General features: G+C 38.7%; 1 protein-coding gene and 1 long non-coding RNA gene across 2 annotated transcripts; both read left to right on the forward strand.

Moving 5' to 3' along the window:
- Positions 1-7181: 7181 nt before the first annotated feature.
- Positions 7182-7910, forward strand: LOC122990871. The gene is made up of 2 exons (XR_006405505.1): positions 7182-7252; positions 7839-7910. It is a non-coding gene; the product is annotated as an uncharacterized LOC122990871 (long non-coding RNA).
- Positions 7911-10819: 2909 nt separating this feature from the next.
- LOC122990561 (adhesion G-protein coupled receptor G1-like) lies at positions 10820-17927 on the forward strand. Its single transcript, XM_044363968.1, has 12 exons — positions 10820-10930; positions 11886-11940; positions 12374-12461; positions 12819-12947; positions 13931-14098; positions 14183-14237; positions 14337-14428; positions 14943-15061; positions 16672-16946; positions 17081-17180; positions 17350-17651; positions 17740-17927. Exons 1-12 carry the CDS (start codon positions 10870-10872, stop codon positions 17790-17792), a joined length of 1497 nt encoding a protein of 498 aa, XP_044219903.1. The 5' UTR covers positions 10820-10869; the 3' UTR covers positions 17793-17927.
- Positions 17928-19881: the final 1954 nt, after the last annotated feature.

Here is a 19881-nt window from a genome sequence, read left to right on the forward strand (position 1 = left end):
ATGATATGTTAACAATATGATAGAATAACACCTTTTATTGAACAGAAGTTGCCATACAAATTTAGTAAATACAAAACAATTTTTATTTACATTACATATTAATCTATTATTAATAAGAAATTAGAAACAAGCTCAATTAGCAAAAGTATAATTACAAGAGATGTAACCACTAAAATTAAATGCAAAATGATTTACTGAGAGATGATTTGGTGCAGACTCAACTACCATTGTGCTCCATGGCTTGTTATAGCACCTCCTGGTGGATTGGTGATGTTTAGTCACACCTAGTGGAGAAGAAGGAGGATGGAAGTGGAGAGGAGGAAGAACAAGAACAAAAGAGCAACAAGAAAGACAACTTCAACTCCAGTGAAGACTTCAGGAATCAAATCTGATTAGAACCCCAACCCTTTCCTGACATTAGTCCATATGATAAAGCCCAGATGTAATCAAACTTCCCCTGATAATCCCCCATCATGTAACTATAGCAACATGTAAGTCTCCTAATAACCCTGTTCATAGTAGCCTTACTGTAAATTAAGTTACAAAACAATTGTAACTAATAATTTTCTTTACAGAAACATAAATCTTTGTTTAGACAGGTTCCTAATTTCTCAAATGTGTCTTAAGACAACAGTCATGTGTCCATGTGAACAGTGTGTGTGCTTTCAATATAGGTGATGGGAGCCAAAATCCACAGTGTGTCCACACAGTCATTTTGTGCAAAAGTTAATCTGAAGCTTATATGAGGCTTCAGCAGTCTGAGTTAGTCATCAAGTGAATATCTGACACATTTACAGTCTTTTTAGCATCAAATTCCCTCTTTGTGATTCTTCGGACAGTGTTTCCCTGCTAAGTAACAAAAAGAGGGACTTTGGCACTAAAAAGACTCATTTAACGATATCTAATTGTTTTGACTCATTTGGATGACTGAAGCTTCATATTAGCATCAGATAAACTTTTAAATACATTGTTGAACAGAAGGAGGACTGTGGATTTTAGCCTTCGTCATTTACATTGTAAGTGCATTATGAAGAGATCTTCTGATGGTCAGTATGAACAGGAGGAATGATTATGACTAGAAAAACCTATTTCAATGTTCATTTGGGCTCCTGACTGTGGTTTTAAGAGAAATTTGAAAAGTTGTGAGCCTGGCCTTTAAATCAATTTTCTTTAAAGTTTTTTCCCTCACAAACCTTGAATATTGCATGTGTTTATGAATAAAATAAAGCATTATAGGAGAATGTCTAGTTTTGCCAAAGCCAATTTCATTTTTTCATGTGAGCTGCCACCTTTGGAACACATTAAGTGATGCACGTCTGTCTCTTTCACTTCCCCCGCTAACAGTAAGTGTCTGAATTGTTAACCACTATGACTTGACTACTTTCTGCTTGCGTATTGGAAAAGTGTCACATCTGAGAAACTTCCCCTTCATTCTAGGCAGTGCCTAAAGTGAAAAATCATTCTAAAATATTTCCATCATTTGTTTCTATGAACAACTACAAACATGTGTGTGATATTGTCTATTGTAAATGATATAACTACTAAATAACATTTTAGCTTGGCTCAGTGATTCATATAAATATAAGTCATTCTCTCATGAGCAGATAAATATGTTCATTAGATTTCTTTTAAAACTCAACTTCACTAGCTCTCTGTAAAAATCCTTATGTCATTGTACTTCGTTTGAAAACATATCTGATATGGATCACTTCCTGTCAACCCTCACTCTGCCACCAACATGTGATGTATGCCGATGTGACTCAAACAACCTCAAACAAGCAGAACAGTGCAGTGTGTTGAACTGATAGACCATACGTGTGTTTGAGGAACAGTGAGAGAGGATGTGGATGACTCTTTGTCTCGTCTCGCTCGTCTGGGTTTCTACAACTCAAGCTGGTGAGTTTTTCCACATGTTTATTTTGTGTTAATGGTTGTGTGCTTGTGAGGTGAGCACCACTTGAACTGTTAATATATATATATATCAAGGTCGTGAATCACCAAACCTAAAACCCAAAGGCACTAGTGACTCTACACCAGCCAGGGGTGAAACACAAAACACCAAAGTTCCCCCGAGTAAGTGGTGGACAGTTTCCTCTCATGTTCTTATTCTGGAGTGAGATCTGTCATTAGCATGTTTTATCTTGTACTGTCAATCTTGTATCCAGTGTGTATCCATCCATACACTGTACTATCTTAAACTATTTGACTTTCTTTCTCTGTCACTCTGACAGACTTCTGTGAAAATGTCCTCTCTGGGTGTCAGAAAAGTAATGTCTCCTGGACCAGGTAACTCATTCAGTGGATAATAAGCTCATGCTGTAGATCTTACATTCCTCCTTTTAAGGGCAATATACATCTATCTACTACACCAATGTTCCCTGATGTCTAATGAATGCTGGAGTAGCTTTGATATGATTGTGAAAGACAACCTGAAAGTAAAAAAAGACATAAAAAAGCGACTGAGCAAATGAATTATAACATACTGTATATCATATACATGACTCTGTGAATATCAAGGTTTTGAGCTTTTTCTCAACCCATAAATGACTGTGTACGATAATCCTTAAATTAATGTCACAAATCTGCAATGTTTTTACTCAGCAAGACCAGTAGTTGTTAATCTAAAAGTTTTCTCATAGAAATAATTGATTCATGTAGTTATCTTTCTGTATAACTTTGCTTGGTTTGCTGAAATGCTGAAATGTGTCTGTGTTGGTAGGTGTTATGACTACAAAATTCGAAAATGTAGACAAGGACGTCTTATTATGAAAAACTTCATTAAACGGAGGGTGAACTCGTCTCAAGAGGTGAGGTCAAAATTTGGGGTAACAGACCCTGCAGCTTCTGTCTTGGTTCTTAGAGGTAAAACTATATGAAGTTTTATATGGAATTCACCAACAAATGAGCAAAACAGGAGAAAAAAAAAGTTTTGTGTTGTTCATCAAGAGTGATTAAAGACAGAGAATAATAATTATTTTACATATTCCACATCATACATACGAGTTCAGGATGTCTTTCTTGGAACGTACAAAAAATCAGAACAATTAAAATCATCCTCAACAAATTTCATTTCTATAATTTTTTTTCATTGTTGTATTAAATACATGTTTGTCTTGGTGTTTGCGATGTCTTTGTATATACTTGTGTTTTTTAGGCTGTGGAGAGTCCTACTCTTGAACACAGGGTTCACATCCCATCCTCAGCTCTACAGATAATCAGAGGAGATGATCCTGAGGAGGAGGTACAGCTGGTGATCACTGTGCTCAACAGCACTTACTTTAAGGTCAGTACCTCTGAACATGCAAAATTTGAGCCACAGGAGACTTCTTTATCTTAATCCCTCCTTGGTTGCCTGTATTAATTCAATACTAATCACAATGGACATGTAGATACAGAGAAGTAGGTGAATTAGGGAGTTTTTTTCAGGATAATAGATTAACACCTTGATTCCACTGGGCACGGCTGTGTCATGTTCCAGCTTTGGCGTGGTTTTGTGCCATCCTTTGCATGGTGTCATATCCCACTGGGAGCGTTTCAGAAGCAGAGCATTTTGCTCCATCAGCGCCAGAGAGAAGACAGCCACCCCTCTACCTGGATAGGAAGCCAGTGCAGTCATGGCAGCAGTGGTGCTAGAATAGGGGGGACAACAAGACTTTTTGTGCCCCCACTTTCAGGTGTTATGGTAATGAAGTGTTGACGTCTAAGCCAGGTATTACAGTCACAGCAATAATGTCTAAGCCTACTCTAACATGCTGGACCTTAAGCAGCACATGGATAGTTTGGTATTTTCCTGATGTTGAAATCTGCTGTGTCCATGTGTAGTATTGTTGTGCCCAATGCTGCATGGTAAACTGATGGGAGGTGATGTGCAAATAGGCAGCACAAAGCGGATTGTTGGTGTTTTTGTGAAAAATGGGTCTTAGACATCTCAGGACCACATCTGTTTCTGGAGCAAAGTCACTCTGCTGCCACTTGGTGATTTTATAAGTGTTGTTTCAATAATAACAAGTGGTGAGTTGCTTCTTGGACACTTCTGAAATGTGCTGCGGTGTGTCTAGTGGGATCACAAGCATTGACTGGAGTGGCCGCGCAGCTGGAACATGACACACAATGGAATCAAGCCATAATGTTGGTTTCCACTTTAAGTTGGTTGCATTTTCTTTTCATGCTGATTTGCATTGGTTTCCATAAACTCTGTATGACCAAAGTCAGCTGTTGTGTACTATTAAAATCAAGGAAAGGTTGATACTGTAGTTCATACTGTTGCAATTCTTCTACACTTTACTTCAAATTAATTCATCCCAGCATTCATGTCATGCTTCACTTCTGGCACTTTTGTCCATTGGACAGGGAGCAATGGGACCCGGCCCTCCTGTCCACAGGCAAGACACTGTTATGGGGGAGTCAGTGCTGGTAGTGAAGGCAGGGAACTTTCCAGTCAGAAACCTCCCACAACCCATCAAATTAATCTTCAAACACAACACAGAGGTAAAATGACAAAACCAGCTGTGCTAGCATTACAAAAGTGTCACAATCTGCTTTCCTCTTATGTTTTTGTAATATATGTTTCAGGTGGAAAATGGGACTTGTGTGTTTTGGGAGGATTCAGAGCTGGGTGATGGAACAGGTGGGTTACATACAGCAGATCAGTCTACAGTGAGTTTCACCTCAATTTTTCTCTCAAATAAAAAGATTAACTCTTTTATATGTGTCTGTGTGTTTTCAGGTCACTGGAGCACAGACGGTTGTCATACCACCTTCACTGAAACTGAGTGTATTTGTAGCTGCAACCATCTGAGTTTCTTTGCTGTGCTTGTGGTAAAACCTTTCAACAGAACATTTCCTCTCACTATCAGCTCTCTTACCAGCCACATCGCTACCTCATGTGCTGAATAATGTCCTTCCCATTAAAAGAAGCTTTCAGAAGCTTGCTGAGTTTTAAATAACTGAGTCTATAAAATAGCAGCCTCCCTCTCCAATGGAAAATGTAATTTGTTTATTCATAGTTGTTTCTGATAGTTTGAGCTAGAAATTTCTATCAAATTTCCATAGCAATTGTTGTGTAATTTTACTTTTGATGGTAATATAGGAGTAGAAAAATTCACTTGCAAAAAGGGAACCATGTTGTACTTATATAGGGAACGGCCCTAGTGATAAGCTTTCTACTGTTTAGAGTCTGAGCTTGTCATAGAGACATAGAGTAGAGCTGTACAGTTCTGCCGTGGAGTGAATGAACCTAAAAAATTATCAATACTTAATCATTACATCAGGCTTCTAAATTTAATAGATTTATGTCATGTTTATTGCATCTCTTCCTGTTCCAGAGGGCCCTAGCATCAGAGGATGTAAGAAATGTTGTGAACCTTGGCTATATCACCTACACTGGACCTGCACTCTCCGTCTTCTTCACAGCCAACAGCTTGATCATCTATATATGTCTACAGTGAGTTTTTTCTACATCCCTATTACTCAATCCCCTGGACCGGCAGCATAAATCACGGTGGAGAAAGTGAAAAGCAGCACTTGCCCCTCCCTCATTACCATCACTGAGGTGCCCTTGAGCAAGACACTTAACCCCAACTGCTCCAGTGGAGCTGCTCAGTGGCAGCAGATCAGACTGTGGTTGTACTGGGCAGCTTCCAGGTGTGAATGTGTAACTGTGTGAATGTGATCAGGGCATTCCTGAAAAAAAGAGCACTGCTCTCCTGAATAAACAAAGGTGAAAAAAAATCAAATGAAATATCATAAAATTGCCATGTTAAAAAGAGATTATTTTATGTTTTTAAAAAATGTGTTTCTTCCTATTTGTCAAGTTTTACAATATATGACAAAAATATGACAAAAAAAGCAATATGTGTGAGTTAAGTGTGTGCATTTGAGTGTTTGAGTTACTACTGGACTGGTTTCACAAAGTAACTGCATTTCCTTCCTGTAAAATATAATAACTCATTACATTATGTGCAAAAAATTATTACATTATGCACTCACCATTTTTATTACATTATTAGCAGATTATTACATTATGAGTTGTTGTTTTGTTTTGTTTTGTTTTTTTTACATATTTTTATTACATTATGCACAGTTATTGCATTATGAGTTTCTACAGAGTCCGCTAGCATTACTAGTCTCATCCTGCACCATATTTATATCAGCAAAGTAATGTGGTGGTCACACCACAACCTGACATTTGCTCATCGACATGAAATAGGTGGAGAGGGAAGCTTTGTGATGTAGAGGCTACTCATAGGGGTAGTTGGTGAACTGCTATAGCCCAGCAGGTCAGTCAAAATTACGGTGACCAGACATCCAGTTTTGTCCAGAATTGTACCGGTTTCAAGCTGGGTGTCCTGAGTCCCGACAAATATCTGTAAAACACTAAAACGTCTTTGTTTTCAACATTCACTACCAAATTATCCATCACAATTAAAATAATGATTATAATGTTATACTTGTTTTCAGTCCTTACATAGATGTTTATCATGTTTTGCCTTACTCATTGTTACCTAACCCAATATAAAAACATAAACAATGCACCACGCATCTGAAATCAACATTTATTTGTCTGTATGTGTGTCAAGGCTGTTGCTAGCCTATGACACTTACAGCTCTTTCTGACATAACATCAGTATGTTAAAGGTTAGCTGTCATGACGAAGAGAGAGTCAGTCTTTTCTGAAGACCCTTTAATTTTCATTAAAGTTGTTTCCTTCACAAACCTTGAATATTGAACGTGTTTATGAATAAAGTTTTAATAAAGCATTATACCACAATGGTCAAGTTTTGCTAATAGCAAATGTTTGTTTTTTTATAAAAAGAAATTACTTTGAATTATTCAGATGATACTTAAAAGAATTTTCATTTTTCCATGTGAGCTGCCAACTTTGAAACACAAGTGATGCAGATATACAGTATATAGACAGCAGTTCAGCAATGTCATCAGAAAAGGTTGCACAGTATGTAGGTGGCCTGCAGACAGGGCCAGCTCTAGACATTTTGGTGCCCTAGGCAAGATTTGGTGCCTTGGACATTTTCGGACCACCTTTTGAGTTGGTACAGTCCAAATTGTCTTATGTATTTGTGTGTAGACTTCTGCAAAATACTCTGTGTCAAAAAGGCCCTTTTCAGCAGCGACACTCTCACTATAACGTTCCCTCTCTGCCCCCCCCCAAATCTGCAAGGCATCAGACGCTTTTCTGGATTAAGGACTTTGCTTTGTACTAACTGTCATCTAGTGTCAAGTGCGTCTAACGCAAGTGAGTGAGGTGCTTGAGAATGCTTTTTATAGTTGCTGTTGGTTAGTGAATTGTTTCTGTGTCAGCTGATCTAAAGAGGCTCATGTTCATGTGTTCTACTGACTGTGTAGCCTCATATTAGCAGCTACTGTTACTCACAGTTACCAGATGTTGCTAGGCATCATGCCATAAGCATACTGTTAGGACTGTATGTTTGGGTTGTGTTGGTTTACTATATAACTGATAGAATAGAGGACTGAATTGCCACTTGTAGGTCAGCTCGTTACTTAACTGGGCATGCACAACACGTGCAGTTTAGCAGCTCGTTAAGCCTCCTGTATAGATGCCATGCATGTCTACTACTGGCCAATAGAGGTCGGTGTTGCACTGCTGATGGACATAAATCCACTGTTGAAGGGAATAGGCTGTTTCAGCCTCAGATATGCCTGTTTAATCCATGGCCACATTATCAGCTGTTTGCGCCATATTATCTTGTACAGTGGAAATTTATACATTTGAGAAAATAATATAGTTTACAATTAGCCTGTTATATTTTCATATGGATATCTGACATGTTTATTCTGACGTATAATGTTCATTTACACAGGACCACTGAGTCATCAGACTGTTGTACAAGGATTGTGGTTGTGATGTTGACAATAAATCCATAAAAATTCAAGACATCTGCGTGATTCTGATTGATCACCTGCAGCTGGTTCTGTGTGAACACATCCAGCACATAGTCACAGCAGGGAAACTAGATCTTCCCCACACTCTGCTTCAGTTTCAGTTTTAGTCTGACTTTAGATGGAATTATTCTTAAATATGATGAGGCATCACTTCATTTAATGATTTCTAATCTGGCTGCGCTGCTCTGCGCTTTCATTGTTATGATTATTCTCTCATTTTCTCATACAGGGTAAATGCGAGCTGCAAGTTTACAGTAAGGTCTAGTCCTTGAATGAAATGGGCCTTTTTAGTCCTGAGGAGCAAAAGTCACCTTCTGAGTTGTGCATTAAAATAGTCCTTGATTTGAGATAATGTAGGTTAAAATAATCTGCTTCTAAAGTTATGATTGTTCATTCCTGTATAACATTACAACTACATCAGCTACCACTAGAACCTGTGTGTGGGATTGGAATTAGATAGTGGTTGTGAGGCCATTTCATTCATCCAAACTGTTTGTATTTTGTTGCTGTGAAGATGCCTTGTGAGTATTGAGAATTGTAACCCTCAGGTTTAACATTGTTCAACATCAGGTTTAATTATACAAATCATATCGTGATGTGTTGTAAGACTATTTCATATATATAAATTGTTTGTCCTTGTTTGACCTTGAGGATGGCCTAGTAGCCTGCAACCCACTAACATTTTAGGCTACATAATGTTTTTATGAATATAATTTCAAATATGAAATAGCACTTCTTCTGATAATCATTTCCTGTCCTGATCCACCCAATTATAAACTGTTCTTGATCCATTCCTGGTTTTCATAGCACCTTCAATCTAACTAATCTAGACTAGTGCCGGTTGCTGTTTCTTGACTTAATCCAAGAGGTTATGTAGTGCAGAAATGCAGGAAATTTGTTTTAAATTACAATTTTTTTCTGGGGGAGGACCCCAGACCCCCTCCAATAACTTTCCAAGTTTGCTCCCCCATTTTAATACATAACCATTGGGCTTTCTTTTCCTCCTCCTCTTTTCTCTGTTTTCTTCCTTTCAAACCTGAAGGTATGGACTAGGGGTGTGCAGAGATCCCAGTGTTTGTATTTGTTGAGGCAGCAAAATTATTTGTATCTATATTTGTATTCCAATAAAAGTGGAAAGAGGCTTAAAAATCCTGTTTTTGTTTTTATGACGCTTTTAATTTTAGAAAATTAAAGTGTTACAGTAAGTGTTCATGAATAAACTAAAACTTACAAAGGAGGTCCCACATCGGGTCTTGAACTAGAGTCTCCCAGATCACAGACAATTGCACTGATTACTGAGCTAAAGCTTAACTCATTGCCTCATGCAGACAGACCTCTACCTATTTATACACCCAAAGCACAGAGATGGCACACCATGTAATGTGTAGGGAGGAACTTCAAAGGCAATTATTGCTTTGCACTTTTCATCATTGCCTATTTTTTATAACCTAACTTTGTGGAAAGGAGAAGGGGAACAACAGATTTGGAGAGTCCCTTGGGAGCACTTTGCTTGTGTCAGTAGCTCAGCTTTATCTCTGGGGAACACTCCCAACAAATAATTTTTTAAATATTTGTATGAAACAAATATTCGTATAAAACCCACTGTCTGTGCTTTGCTGAATAATGTATTTGTATTCAGGCACACCCCTAGTATGGACCTTTTCATTGTGAAATAAAATGTGGATATGCCTCTTGACATCTCTTCATAGACTTGGGCTGTGATGCGCATCAAACAGTATCCCACCCCCCACTTCCAGTGCACATAGTACATCTGCAGGTCAGATGAAAAATTGTGAGGAACAGGGGTGCAAAGTGTATTTCTTTCTTTCTTTCTTTGTTCATTTGTTAACTCAGGAAAGGAAATGAGGAAGGGCAACCAATGGCAATTTTTTTAATTTATTTTTCCTTTGAGGATAAACAGCGCCCACAAGACAAGGTGGCACCCTAAGCGACTGCCTATATGGCCTAAAATAAACCACAACTCCACCTCCTTTTTTATGCACGCTAGCTTCACTCAGAAAACTCAAGTTAGGAGGGGTTGACTCGATAAGAACAGCCGCACTGTTATCTCAGTCTAAACAAGTTTCAATTAAAAACGATTAAAAATGTTTTTTCCTGTCAAAGACCTGACATTTAATAACACTACATTTAGTGTGTCAAAAGCATTATAAGCCAAATTTTTTGGGACAGTGGCTGATGAAGAATGGATGCTAAAATTGATACATTTGCAGAATTGGTTGAGTGCTTCCTGTTTGTTAGCAGTTTCAGCATTCCTTTTCTATTACCTATCAAGACAGGAATTGAGGAAGCTATCGGCACACTGGGCCACGGTTTGTCCTGGGAAGAGTCGTGAGTGCCATTAGCCTTGCAGCCTGTACCCAGCACATATCAGTTAGATATACTGTACTGCTCTCCACCATTTCAGACAGAGCACTGCCCAGTCTGACAAACTGCAGTCTGCCTGTCAGGTAATTGGTAATCCAGGATGGTGGACATGTCTACCCACATCGCTTGCAGCTTCTCTCTCAGTAGAAGTGGCTGGATGGGGATACTGTTGAATACACTGGAGAAAATTAAGAATGTGATTCTCACAGTGCAACCAGTTATATCCAGATACAAGTGAGCACGCTGCAGCAGGTAGATGGTGGCATTGTCCACTCCCAAATGAGGTTGGTTGGACAACTGACTGGCTGGCTGGAAACCAGTGATGATGTCATCTATGGTCTAAGGTGGGCCAAGGCCAGCCTCTCCAGTACTTTCATCACATGAACAGGCAGGACAGGTCATTTTGTCATTGTAACTCTTTTGAAAACACATCTGATATGAATCACTTCCTGTCAGCCCTCACTCTGCTACCAACATGTGATGTATACAGATATGACTCTCCTGCCCTGACAGTGCAGTGCGTTGAACTGATACACCATATGTGTGCTTGAGGAACATTGAGACATGATGTTGATGACTCTTTGTCTCGTCTCACTGGTCTGGGTATCTACGAGTCAAGCTGGTGGTGAGTGTTTTTGTGTTTATTTTGTGTTAATGGTTGTGTGCTCATGAGGTGAGCACCATTTGAACTGTTAATATATACAGACAGGTGAAAAATTAAAGGAAAAACTGGTCCAGGTCTGAATGCTTGACCCCTACAGTGAGGGGATCTGGTGGCTCTGTTATACTTGACGTTATTAAAAAGACAAATATGTCTGATTGACAAGAGCCGTGACACTGTTTACATAAAAGTTGGTAAACTCTTCAAGTAAAGGCGTGGAATGCCCACCCACCTCAAGGTGTAATTAGTAATAATTAGTCGGTCAGTCTTAACAGCTTGAGCACCTGGTGTGGAAGTTAGTATTCACACAGACTATCTCAGTGGGCATACTAACTAACTTAGGCTGAAGTTAACATTACAGAGCAAGAAGAAGAGATGGAGCTAGCTCACCGAGTGCCCTGGCTTCCTGCTGTGGCAGCGGCACAGAGGGCTAGGGATTTTTTTAAAGTAAATTGCACTTTAATTGAAGTAAATTGCACTTTAATTGTGTACTTGTGTTTTAATAAGGGGTCAAGTGGACCAAAACCATGCCAGCAAAATGCCCCCCACAGCATAACAGAGCTGCCAGATCTGCTCACTGTAGGGGTCAAGCATTCAGACCTAGACCGGTTTTTCCTTTAATTTATCGACTATGTATAAATATCAAGGTCATAGATCATCAGACCTAGACAAAAACACTGTCGCTCATGGTCCTCTGCTGCCCGACGTTAGTGACTCTAAACCAGCCTGGGGTGAAACACAAAACACCAAAGTTCCCCCGAGTGAGTGGTGAACAGTTTCCTCTCATGTTCTTATTCTGGAGTGAGATCTGTCATTAGCATGTTTTATCTTGTACTGTCAATCTTGTATCCAGTGTGTATCCATCCATACACTGTACTATCTTCAACTATTTGACTTTCTTTCTCTGTCACTCTGACAGGCTCCTGTGAAAATGTCTTCCATGAGTGTCAGAAAAGTAATGTCTCCTGGACCAGGTAACTCATTCAGTGGATAATAAGCTCATGCTGTAGATCTTACACTCCTCCTTTTAAGGGCAATATACATCTATCTACTACACCAATGTTCCCTGATGTCTAATGAATGCTGGAGTAGCTTTGATATGATTGTGAAAGACAACCTGAAAGTAAAAAAGGACATAAAAAAGCGACTGAGCAAATGAATTATAACATACTGTATATCATATACATGACTCTGTGAATATCAAGGTTTTGAGCTTTTTCTCAACCCATAAATGACTGTGTACGATAATCCTTAAATTAATGTCACAAATCTGCAATATTTTTACTCAGCAGGACCAGTAGTTGTTAATCTAAAAGTTTTCTCATAGAAATAATTGATTCATGTAGTTATCTTTCTGTATAACTTTGCTTGGTTTGCTGAAATGCTGAAATGTGTCTGTGTTGGTAGGTGTTATGAGCACAAAATTCGAAAATGTAGACAAGGACGTGATATTATGCCAAACTTCATTAAACGGAGGGTGAACTCGTCTCAAGAGGTGAGGTCAAAATTTGGGGTAACAGACCCTGCAGCTTCTGTCTTGGTTCTTAGAGGTAAAACTATATGAAAGTTTTCTATGAAATTCACCAACAAATGAGCAAAACAGGAGAAAAAAATGTTTTTGTGTTGTTCATCAAGAGTGATTAAAGACAGAGAATAATAATTATTTTACATATTCCACATCATACATATGAGTTCAGGATGTCTTTCTTGGAACACGTCTAAAGACCAGAACAATTAAAATCATCCTCAACAAGTTAATTTCTATTTTTTTTTTTTCATTGTTGTATTAAATACAACAATGAAACAATTCCTTGGTGTTTGTGATGTTTTTGTGTGTACTTGTGTTTTTTAGGCTGAGGAGAGTCCTACTCTTGAACACAGGGTTTACATCCCATCCTCAGCTCTACAGAGAATCAGAGGAGCTGATCCTGAGGAGGAGGTACAGCTGGTGATCACTGTGCTCAACAGCACTTACTTTAAGGTCAGTACCTCTGAACATGCAAACTTTGAGCAACAGGAGACTTCTTTATCTTAATCCCTCCTTGGTTGCCTGTATTAATTCAATACTAATCACAATAGACGTGTAGATACAGAGAAGTAGGTGAATTAGGGAGTTTTTTTCAGGAGAATAGATTAACACCTTGATTCCACTGGGCACGGCTGTGTCATGTTCCAGCTTTGGCGTGGTTTTGTGCCATCCTTTGCATGGTGTCATATCCCACTGGGAGCGTTTCAGAAGCAGAGCATTTTGCTCCATCAGCGCCAGAGAGAAGACAGCCGCCCCTCTACCTGGATAGGAAGCCAGGGCAGTCATGGCAGCAGTGGTGCTAGAATAGGGGGGACAACAAGACTTTTTGTGCCCCCACTTTCAGGTGTTATGGTAATGAAGTGTTGACGTCTAAGCCAGGTATGAAATCTGCTGTGTCCATGTGTAGTATTGTTGTGCCCAATGCTGCATGGTAAACTGATGGGAGGTGATGTGCAAATAGGCAGCACAAAGCGGATTGTTGGTGTTTTTGTGAAAAATGGATCTTAGACATCTCAGGACCACATCTGTTTCTGGAGCAAAGTCACTCTGCTGCCACTTGGTGATTTTATAAGTGTTGTTTCATTAATAATAAGTGGTGAGTTGCTTCTTGGACACTTCTGAAATGTGCTGCGGTGTGTCTAGTGGGATCACAAGCATTGACTGGAGTGGCAGCGCAGCTGGAACACGACACACAATGGAATCAAGCCATAATGTTGGTTTCCACTTTAAGTTGGTTGCATTTTCTTTTCATGCTGATTTGCACTGGTTTCCATAAACTCTGTATGACCAAAGTCAGCTGTTGTGTACTATTAAAATCAAGGAAAGGTTGATACTGTAGTTCATACTGTTGCAATTCTTCTACACTTTACTTCTAATTAATTCATCCCAGCATTCATGTCATGCTTCACTTCTGGCACTTTTGTCCATTGTTGCAGCTGAGTTCCCCGCTGCCAAAAGGACGGGGGAGAGTACTCAGACCCAGCCCTCCTGTCCACAGGCAAGACACTGTTATGGGGGAGTCAGTGCTGGTAGTGAAGGCAGGCAACTTTCCAGTCAGAAACCTCCCACAACCCATCAAATTAATCTTCAAACACAACAAAGAGGTAAAATGACAAAACCAGCTGTGCTAGCATTACAAAAGTGTCACAATCTGCTTTCCTCTTATGTTTTTGTAATATATGTTTCAGGTGGAAAATGGGACTTGTGTGTTTTGGGAGGAGTCAGAGCTGGGTGATGGAACAGGTGGGTTACATACAGCAGATCAGTCTACAGTGAGATTCACCTCAATTTTTCTCTCAAATAAAAACATTAACTCTTTTATATGTGTCTGTGTGTTATCAGGCCACTGGAGCCCAGACGGTTGTCATACCACCTTCACTGAAACTGAGTGTATTTGTAGCTGCAACCATCTGAGTTTCTTTGCTGTGCTTGTGGTAAAACCTTTCAACATAACATTTCCTCTCACTATCAGCTCTCTTACCAGCCACATCGCTATCTCATGTGCTGAATAATGTCCCTCCCATTAAAGGAAGCTTTCAGAAGCTTGCTGAGTTTTAAATAACTGAGTCTATGAAATAGCAGCCTCCGTCTCCAATGGAAAATGTAATTTGTTTATTCATAGTTGTTTCTGATAGTTTGAGCTAGAAATTTCTATCAAATTTCCGTGGCAATTGTTGTGTAATTTTACTTTTGATGGTAATATAGGAGTAGAAAAATTCACTTGCAAAAAGGGAACCATGTTGTACTTATATAGGGAACGGCCCTAGTGATAAGCTTTCTACTGTTTAGAGTCTGAGCTTGTCATAGAGACATAGAGTAGAGCTGTACAGTTCTGCTGTGGAGTGAATGAACCTAAAAAAGTTGCCAATATCTTATATTGAAGACCCATCGGGGTAAATACAACTTAATACAAATATTTCATGTTTATTGCATCTCTTCCTGCTCCAGAGGGCCCTAGCATCAGTGGATGTAAGAAATGTTGTGAACCTTGGCTATATCACCTACATTGGACCTGCACTCTCCGTCTTCTTCACAGCCAACAGCTTGATCATCTATATATGTCTACAGTGAGTTTTTTCTACATCCCTATTACTTAAGAGTGTAGAGAGGGCAGTGGTGCCTAAAGGTTAGCGAAAGTAAGCTTGTCACTAGAAGGTTATCGGTTCAATCCCCTGGACCAGCAGCATAAATCACGGTGGGGAAAGTGAAAAGCAGTACTTGCCCCTCCCTCATTACCATCACTGAGGTGCCCTTGAGCAAGACCCTTAACCCCAACTGCTCCAGTGGAGCTGCTCAGTGGCAGCAGATTAGACTGTGGTTGTACTGGGCAGCTTCCAGGTGTGAATGTGTAACTGTGTGAATGTGATCAGGGCATTCCTGAGAGAGAGAGCTCTCAGTGAAACTCCCCCCTGAATAAACAAAGGTGAAAAAAAAAAAACAAATGAAATACCGTAAAATTGTTAAAAAGCGATTATTTTATGTTTTTAAAAAATGCGTCTTTTCTTTTTTTTTCAAGCTTTACAATATATGACAAAAATATGACAACAAAAGCAATATGTGTGAGTTAAGTGTGTGCATTTGAGTGTTTGAGTTACTACTGGACTGGTTTCACAAAGTAACTGTGTTTCCTTCCTGTATGATCAAATATATCAGATATCTTCAGATGTGGTTTAGTCTTCTTGATCAAGAGCTTGTCTTCCTGTTTCCATCATACTGATATTTTTTGACCTATTTGATCACATTGCTTCTCTTTACTTGTTTATTTAAACGTGGCTCTAGAGAGTCTGTAGAAACTCATAATGTAATAACTGCACATAATGTAATTAAAAATATGTAATAAAAACTCAAAATGTAATAATAATGTGATAAAAATGGTGAGTGCGTAACAAAATAACTTTTTGCACATAATGTAATAAGTTATTACATTTTGAGTTTAGTGGCAACTTTTTTGTTAAAAATGTAATAACTTGACATATGCTTTCAGGTCTATTATGTCCAGAATTTCATAAAGAGCACCTTTTCCATTCCAGCCATCTCCTCATGGCTTGCATGATCTTCATTTAAATTGTGCCCCATGTGTTGTCAAGCATAGGGTTACCATTCAAATGCAAACCACACACAATTGTTCTTTTATGTGCATTTTAGGTGTTTTATGTACTAAAATAATGTACACTATCCCAGAATCCACATCGGAAAGAGGCCAAAGCCAAAAACAGAATCTAGTTCAGTCTATGAATGCATAGATATTATAAATGTATAAATTATGTATATGGAACCTTGTGAATTGTTTGTCAGAAATTAAAATCTTTGAAGTTTAGTTCTGTATATTTGAAACATCTAAATGCTTGTATGTCAACTTATTTTTTACAAAAACAAGATAATTATGAGAAATCCCTGTTGTCCCGAGAAGGGCCCCTCGAAAATGCACCGACCCCTCTGCGCTGAGAGTCTAGCTCTGCCCCTGCCTAGTATCTTTTATTTACTGTAGAAATACTGTAAAAATGTAATACTTAATGATTTGCTGATACAGACCGATACACACGCCAACATGTGAATAAGGGGAGTACCGGCACTTATTTTTTGCCACTTTAAGCACTGTTATTAGCACATACTACACATGACACATGATATGAGTGTTGCACTATAAAATTGACTTAATATACTATTTTCCTTCCAGAAATTGGCGTCCAGAGAAGGTGATCGGTGTGCATATGCAACTAGCAGGGGCACTGCTCTGCCTCCACCTCAGCTTTCTGGTGTGCAGTATATTAGTGTTGCAGCAGAATGAGAACGAGGAGGGCTGGGTTTGCCAAGTTATGGGTCTCATTTTACACTGGTCCTTGCTGGCCACCATCAGCTGGACGGCTCTGGAGGGATTCCATCTCTACCTTCTCCTAGTCCAAGTCTTAAACGTGAAGAGATACCTGCTCAAACTCAGCTTGGTGGGATGGGGTGAGTGGATTCTGAGTTGGACAGTGCAACTGTCGAATAGTTGTTGCATTTCATTTAATTTCCTTAAATCAATACATGCAACCGTACAGTCAGGGCTTGTGGACATAAACTCTGTCTTTCATGTCTTTATGCAGGTCTTCCTACACTGATTGCAGTGGTTTGTGGGGTTTCAGGTGTTTATGGGAAATACAGTCTGGAACTGAGGGATGCCAACAACCACACAACAGTGCAGATGTAAGAAACCAAGATTCATTGTTAGGATTTTAAATATGTAACCACCTTGGGTGTTTGAATTTTCAGCAAGTATACACTGTGATTTGCTCTGCTCTTCCTTATTCTCCACCAACAAGCAGGTTATTTGGAATTCAAAGCTTTCTGCTTAAACATTTTTACCAACCTGCAGGTGCTGGATGAGCAGCAAGTTCCCACAGAGGCTTTTGGTCAGCTATGTCATTACTATGGCCCTTCTGTTACTGGTGATACTGTGTAATTCCTGTATGCTGGGACTGGTGGTGTGCAAGCTGCAGGGGCTGAGAGGAGGTGGCGGGGACGTGATGAACAGAGAGAAAGGAAGCAGATTGTGGAAGGACTGTGCCACAGTGCTGGGTCTCAGCTGTGTTCTGGGGTTACCATGGGTGTTAGGCAGCATCACCTTAATCTCCCTCCCCCAGCTGTACCTGTTCACTGTACTCAACTCCCTGTCAGGTCAGTATGTTCTGGATCCTCATAGAGTAAATATTGCTTATATGTAAGACTGGAAGACAAATTTACAGCTTATCTTTTCTCCCCTCAGGTGTATTTGTGTTCCTGTGGTCATGGTCTTTGATTGACGAGCCTCAAAGATAATGGATACCGGTCTCAATAACTAATATACAATGCTAAAACAAATGTTTCATGTGTAACCTTTATTAGGTGTTTTGGTGTCCATGTATAATGGACAGTCCAAATATAATCAAATCTGAACAATAACTTGATTTGCTGATGGTCAAATGATATCGCATTTAATATTATTATCTAATTTAATGGTTTAATGGTAATTTATTTGGTTGGAGAGGCCAACAAAATAAAACACAAAGTAAAGACAACTAAATTAGAGGAGATCATCTATAAAAATCCTGTATGAACTGTATGACCCTGAAAATCAATTTAAAAATTTGACACATATGACAATAAAACAGTTCAGAAGTGCCTGTAACAATGGTGAAAGATAAGGCACAGATAGCTGCAGCAGAAGGAACAAAGGACTGCTTAAATCTTATAGTTTTGATCTTACTTTGCAATGTCCTGCCTCTGTTGCTCACTCAAACCTCTGGTGTAGGTGATGTGTACAGTATTTTAGGATCCCAGACATATTTAAAATCTGGTCATTGTAAAGTTGTGCTACTGTTCAAATGTACTCTTTGATTTCAAATATCTTAGTCGCTTTCTTTATATTTACGATTCTTAACACACACATTGACAAACATATAAATCAAGCCAAAAGTTAAGTAACTCTGTGACACCAACTTGTAAAGAGTTGAAGGACACTCTGACTGACCCAAGAAAAACATTCTTTGCTGCAGTGTTTCTTTCTTTCTTTCTTTCTTTCTTTCTTTCTTTCTTTCTTTCTTTCTTTCTTTCTTTCTTTCTTTCTTTTTCTTTTTGCATGAGAAGCTGCACAGAAAATACATTGCAGATTATTTTCAAGACTCTTTCAAGGGCTCATCAGAGTAATCATCAGGTCCCTGTTTGTCTTACAGTAACATGAACATTATTTTTACATCATCTAATCTCTCTAATAACACATACTGTGTTTAATGTTTTGTAATATATTATGTTATATTATATGAATTTATTTTTGATTGTTGATTATTTAATCATGTTTAACAATATGGCTAATGATATGTTAACAATATGATAGAATAACACCTTTTATTGAACAGAAGTTGCCATACAAATTTAGTAAATACAAAACAATTTTTATTTACATTACATATTAATCTATTATTAATAAGAAATTAGAAACAAGCTCAATTAGCAAAAGTATAATTACAAGAGATGCAACCACTAAAATTAAATGCAAAATGATTTATTGAGAGATGATTTGGCGCAGACTCAACTACCATTGTGCTCCATGGCTTGTTATAGCACCTCCTGGTGGATTGGTGATGTTTAGTCACACCTAGTGGAGAAGAAGGAGGATGGAGGTGGAGAGGAGGAAGAACAAGAACAAAAGAGCAACAAGAAAGACAACTTCAACTCCAGTGAAGACTTCAGGAATCAAATCTGATTAGAACCCCAACCCTTTCCTGACATTAGTCCATATGATAAAGCCCAGATGTAATCAAACTTCCCCTGATAATCCCCCATCATGTAACTATAGCAACATGTAAGTCTCCTAATAACCCTGTTCATAGTAGCCTTACTGTAAATTAAGTTACAAAGCAATTTTCTTTACAGAAACATAAATCTTTGTTTAGACAGGTTCCTAATTTCTCAAATGTGTCTTAAAACAACAGTCATGTGTCCATATGAACAGTGTGTGTGCTTTCAATATAGGTGATGGGAGCCAAAATCCACAGTGTGTCCACACAGTCATTTTGTGCAAAAGTTAATCTGAAGCTTATATGAGGCTTCAGCAGTCTGAGTTAGTCATCAAGTGGATATCTGACACATTTACAGTCTTTTTAGCATCAAATTCCCTCTTTGTGATTCTTCGGACAGTGTTTCCCTGCTAAGTAACAAAAAGAGGGACTTTGGCACTAAAAAGACTCATTTAACGATATCTAATTGATTTGACTCATTTGGATGACTGAAGCTTCATATTAGCATCAGATAAACTTTTAAATACATTGTTGAACAGAAGGAGGACTGTGGATTTTAGCCTTCGTCACTTACATTGTAAGTGCATTATGAAGAGATCTTCTGATGGTCAGTATGAACAGGAGGAATGATT

Source organism: Thunnus albacares, chromosome 1 (genome assembly GCF_914725855.1).
Source record: "Thunnus albacares chromosome 1, fThuAlb1.1, whole genome shotgun sequence".
NCBI classification, from domain to species: domain Eukaryota; kingdom Metazoa; phylum Chordata; class Actinopteri; order Scombriformes; family Scombridae; genus Thunnus; species Thunnus albacares.

What these genes read in the sequence shown, in the direction of transcription:
- LOC122990561 (XM_044363968.1), top strand. Translation starts at nt 10,870, where the DNA reads ATGATGTTGATGACTCTTTGTCTCGTCTCACTGGTCTGGGTATCTACG. An exon ending in TCAACAGCACTTACTTTAAG is followed by an intron (nt 12,948 to 13,930) that starts GTCAGTACCTCT and finishes CCATTGTTGCAG; the next exon opens with CTGAGTTCCCCGCTGCCAAA. An exon ending in AACCACACAACAGTGCAGAT is followed by an intron (nt 17,181 to 17,349) that starts GTAAGAAACCAA and finishes ACCAACCTGCAG; the next exon opens with GTGCTGGATGAGCAGCAAGT.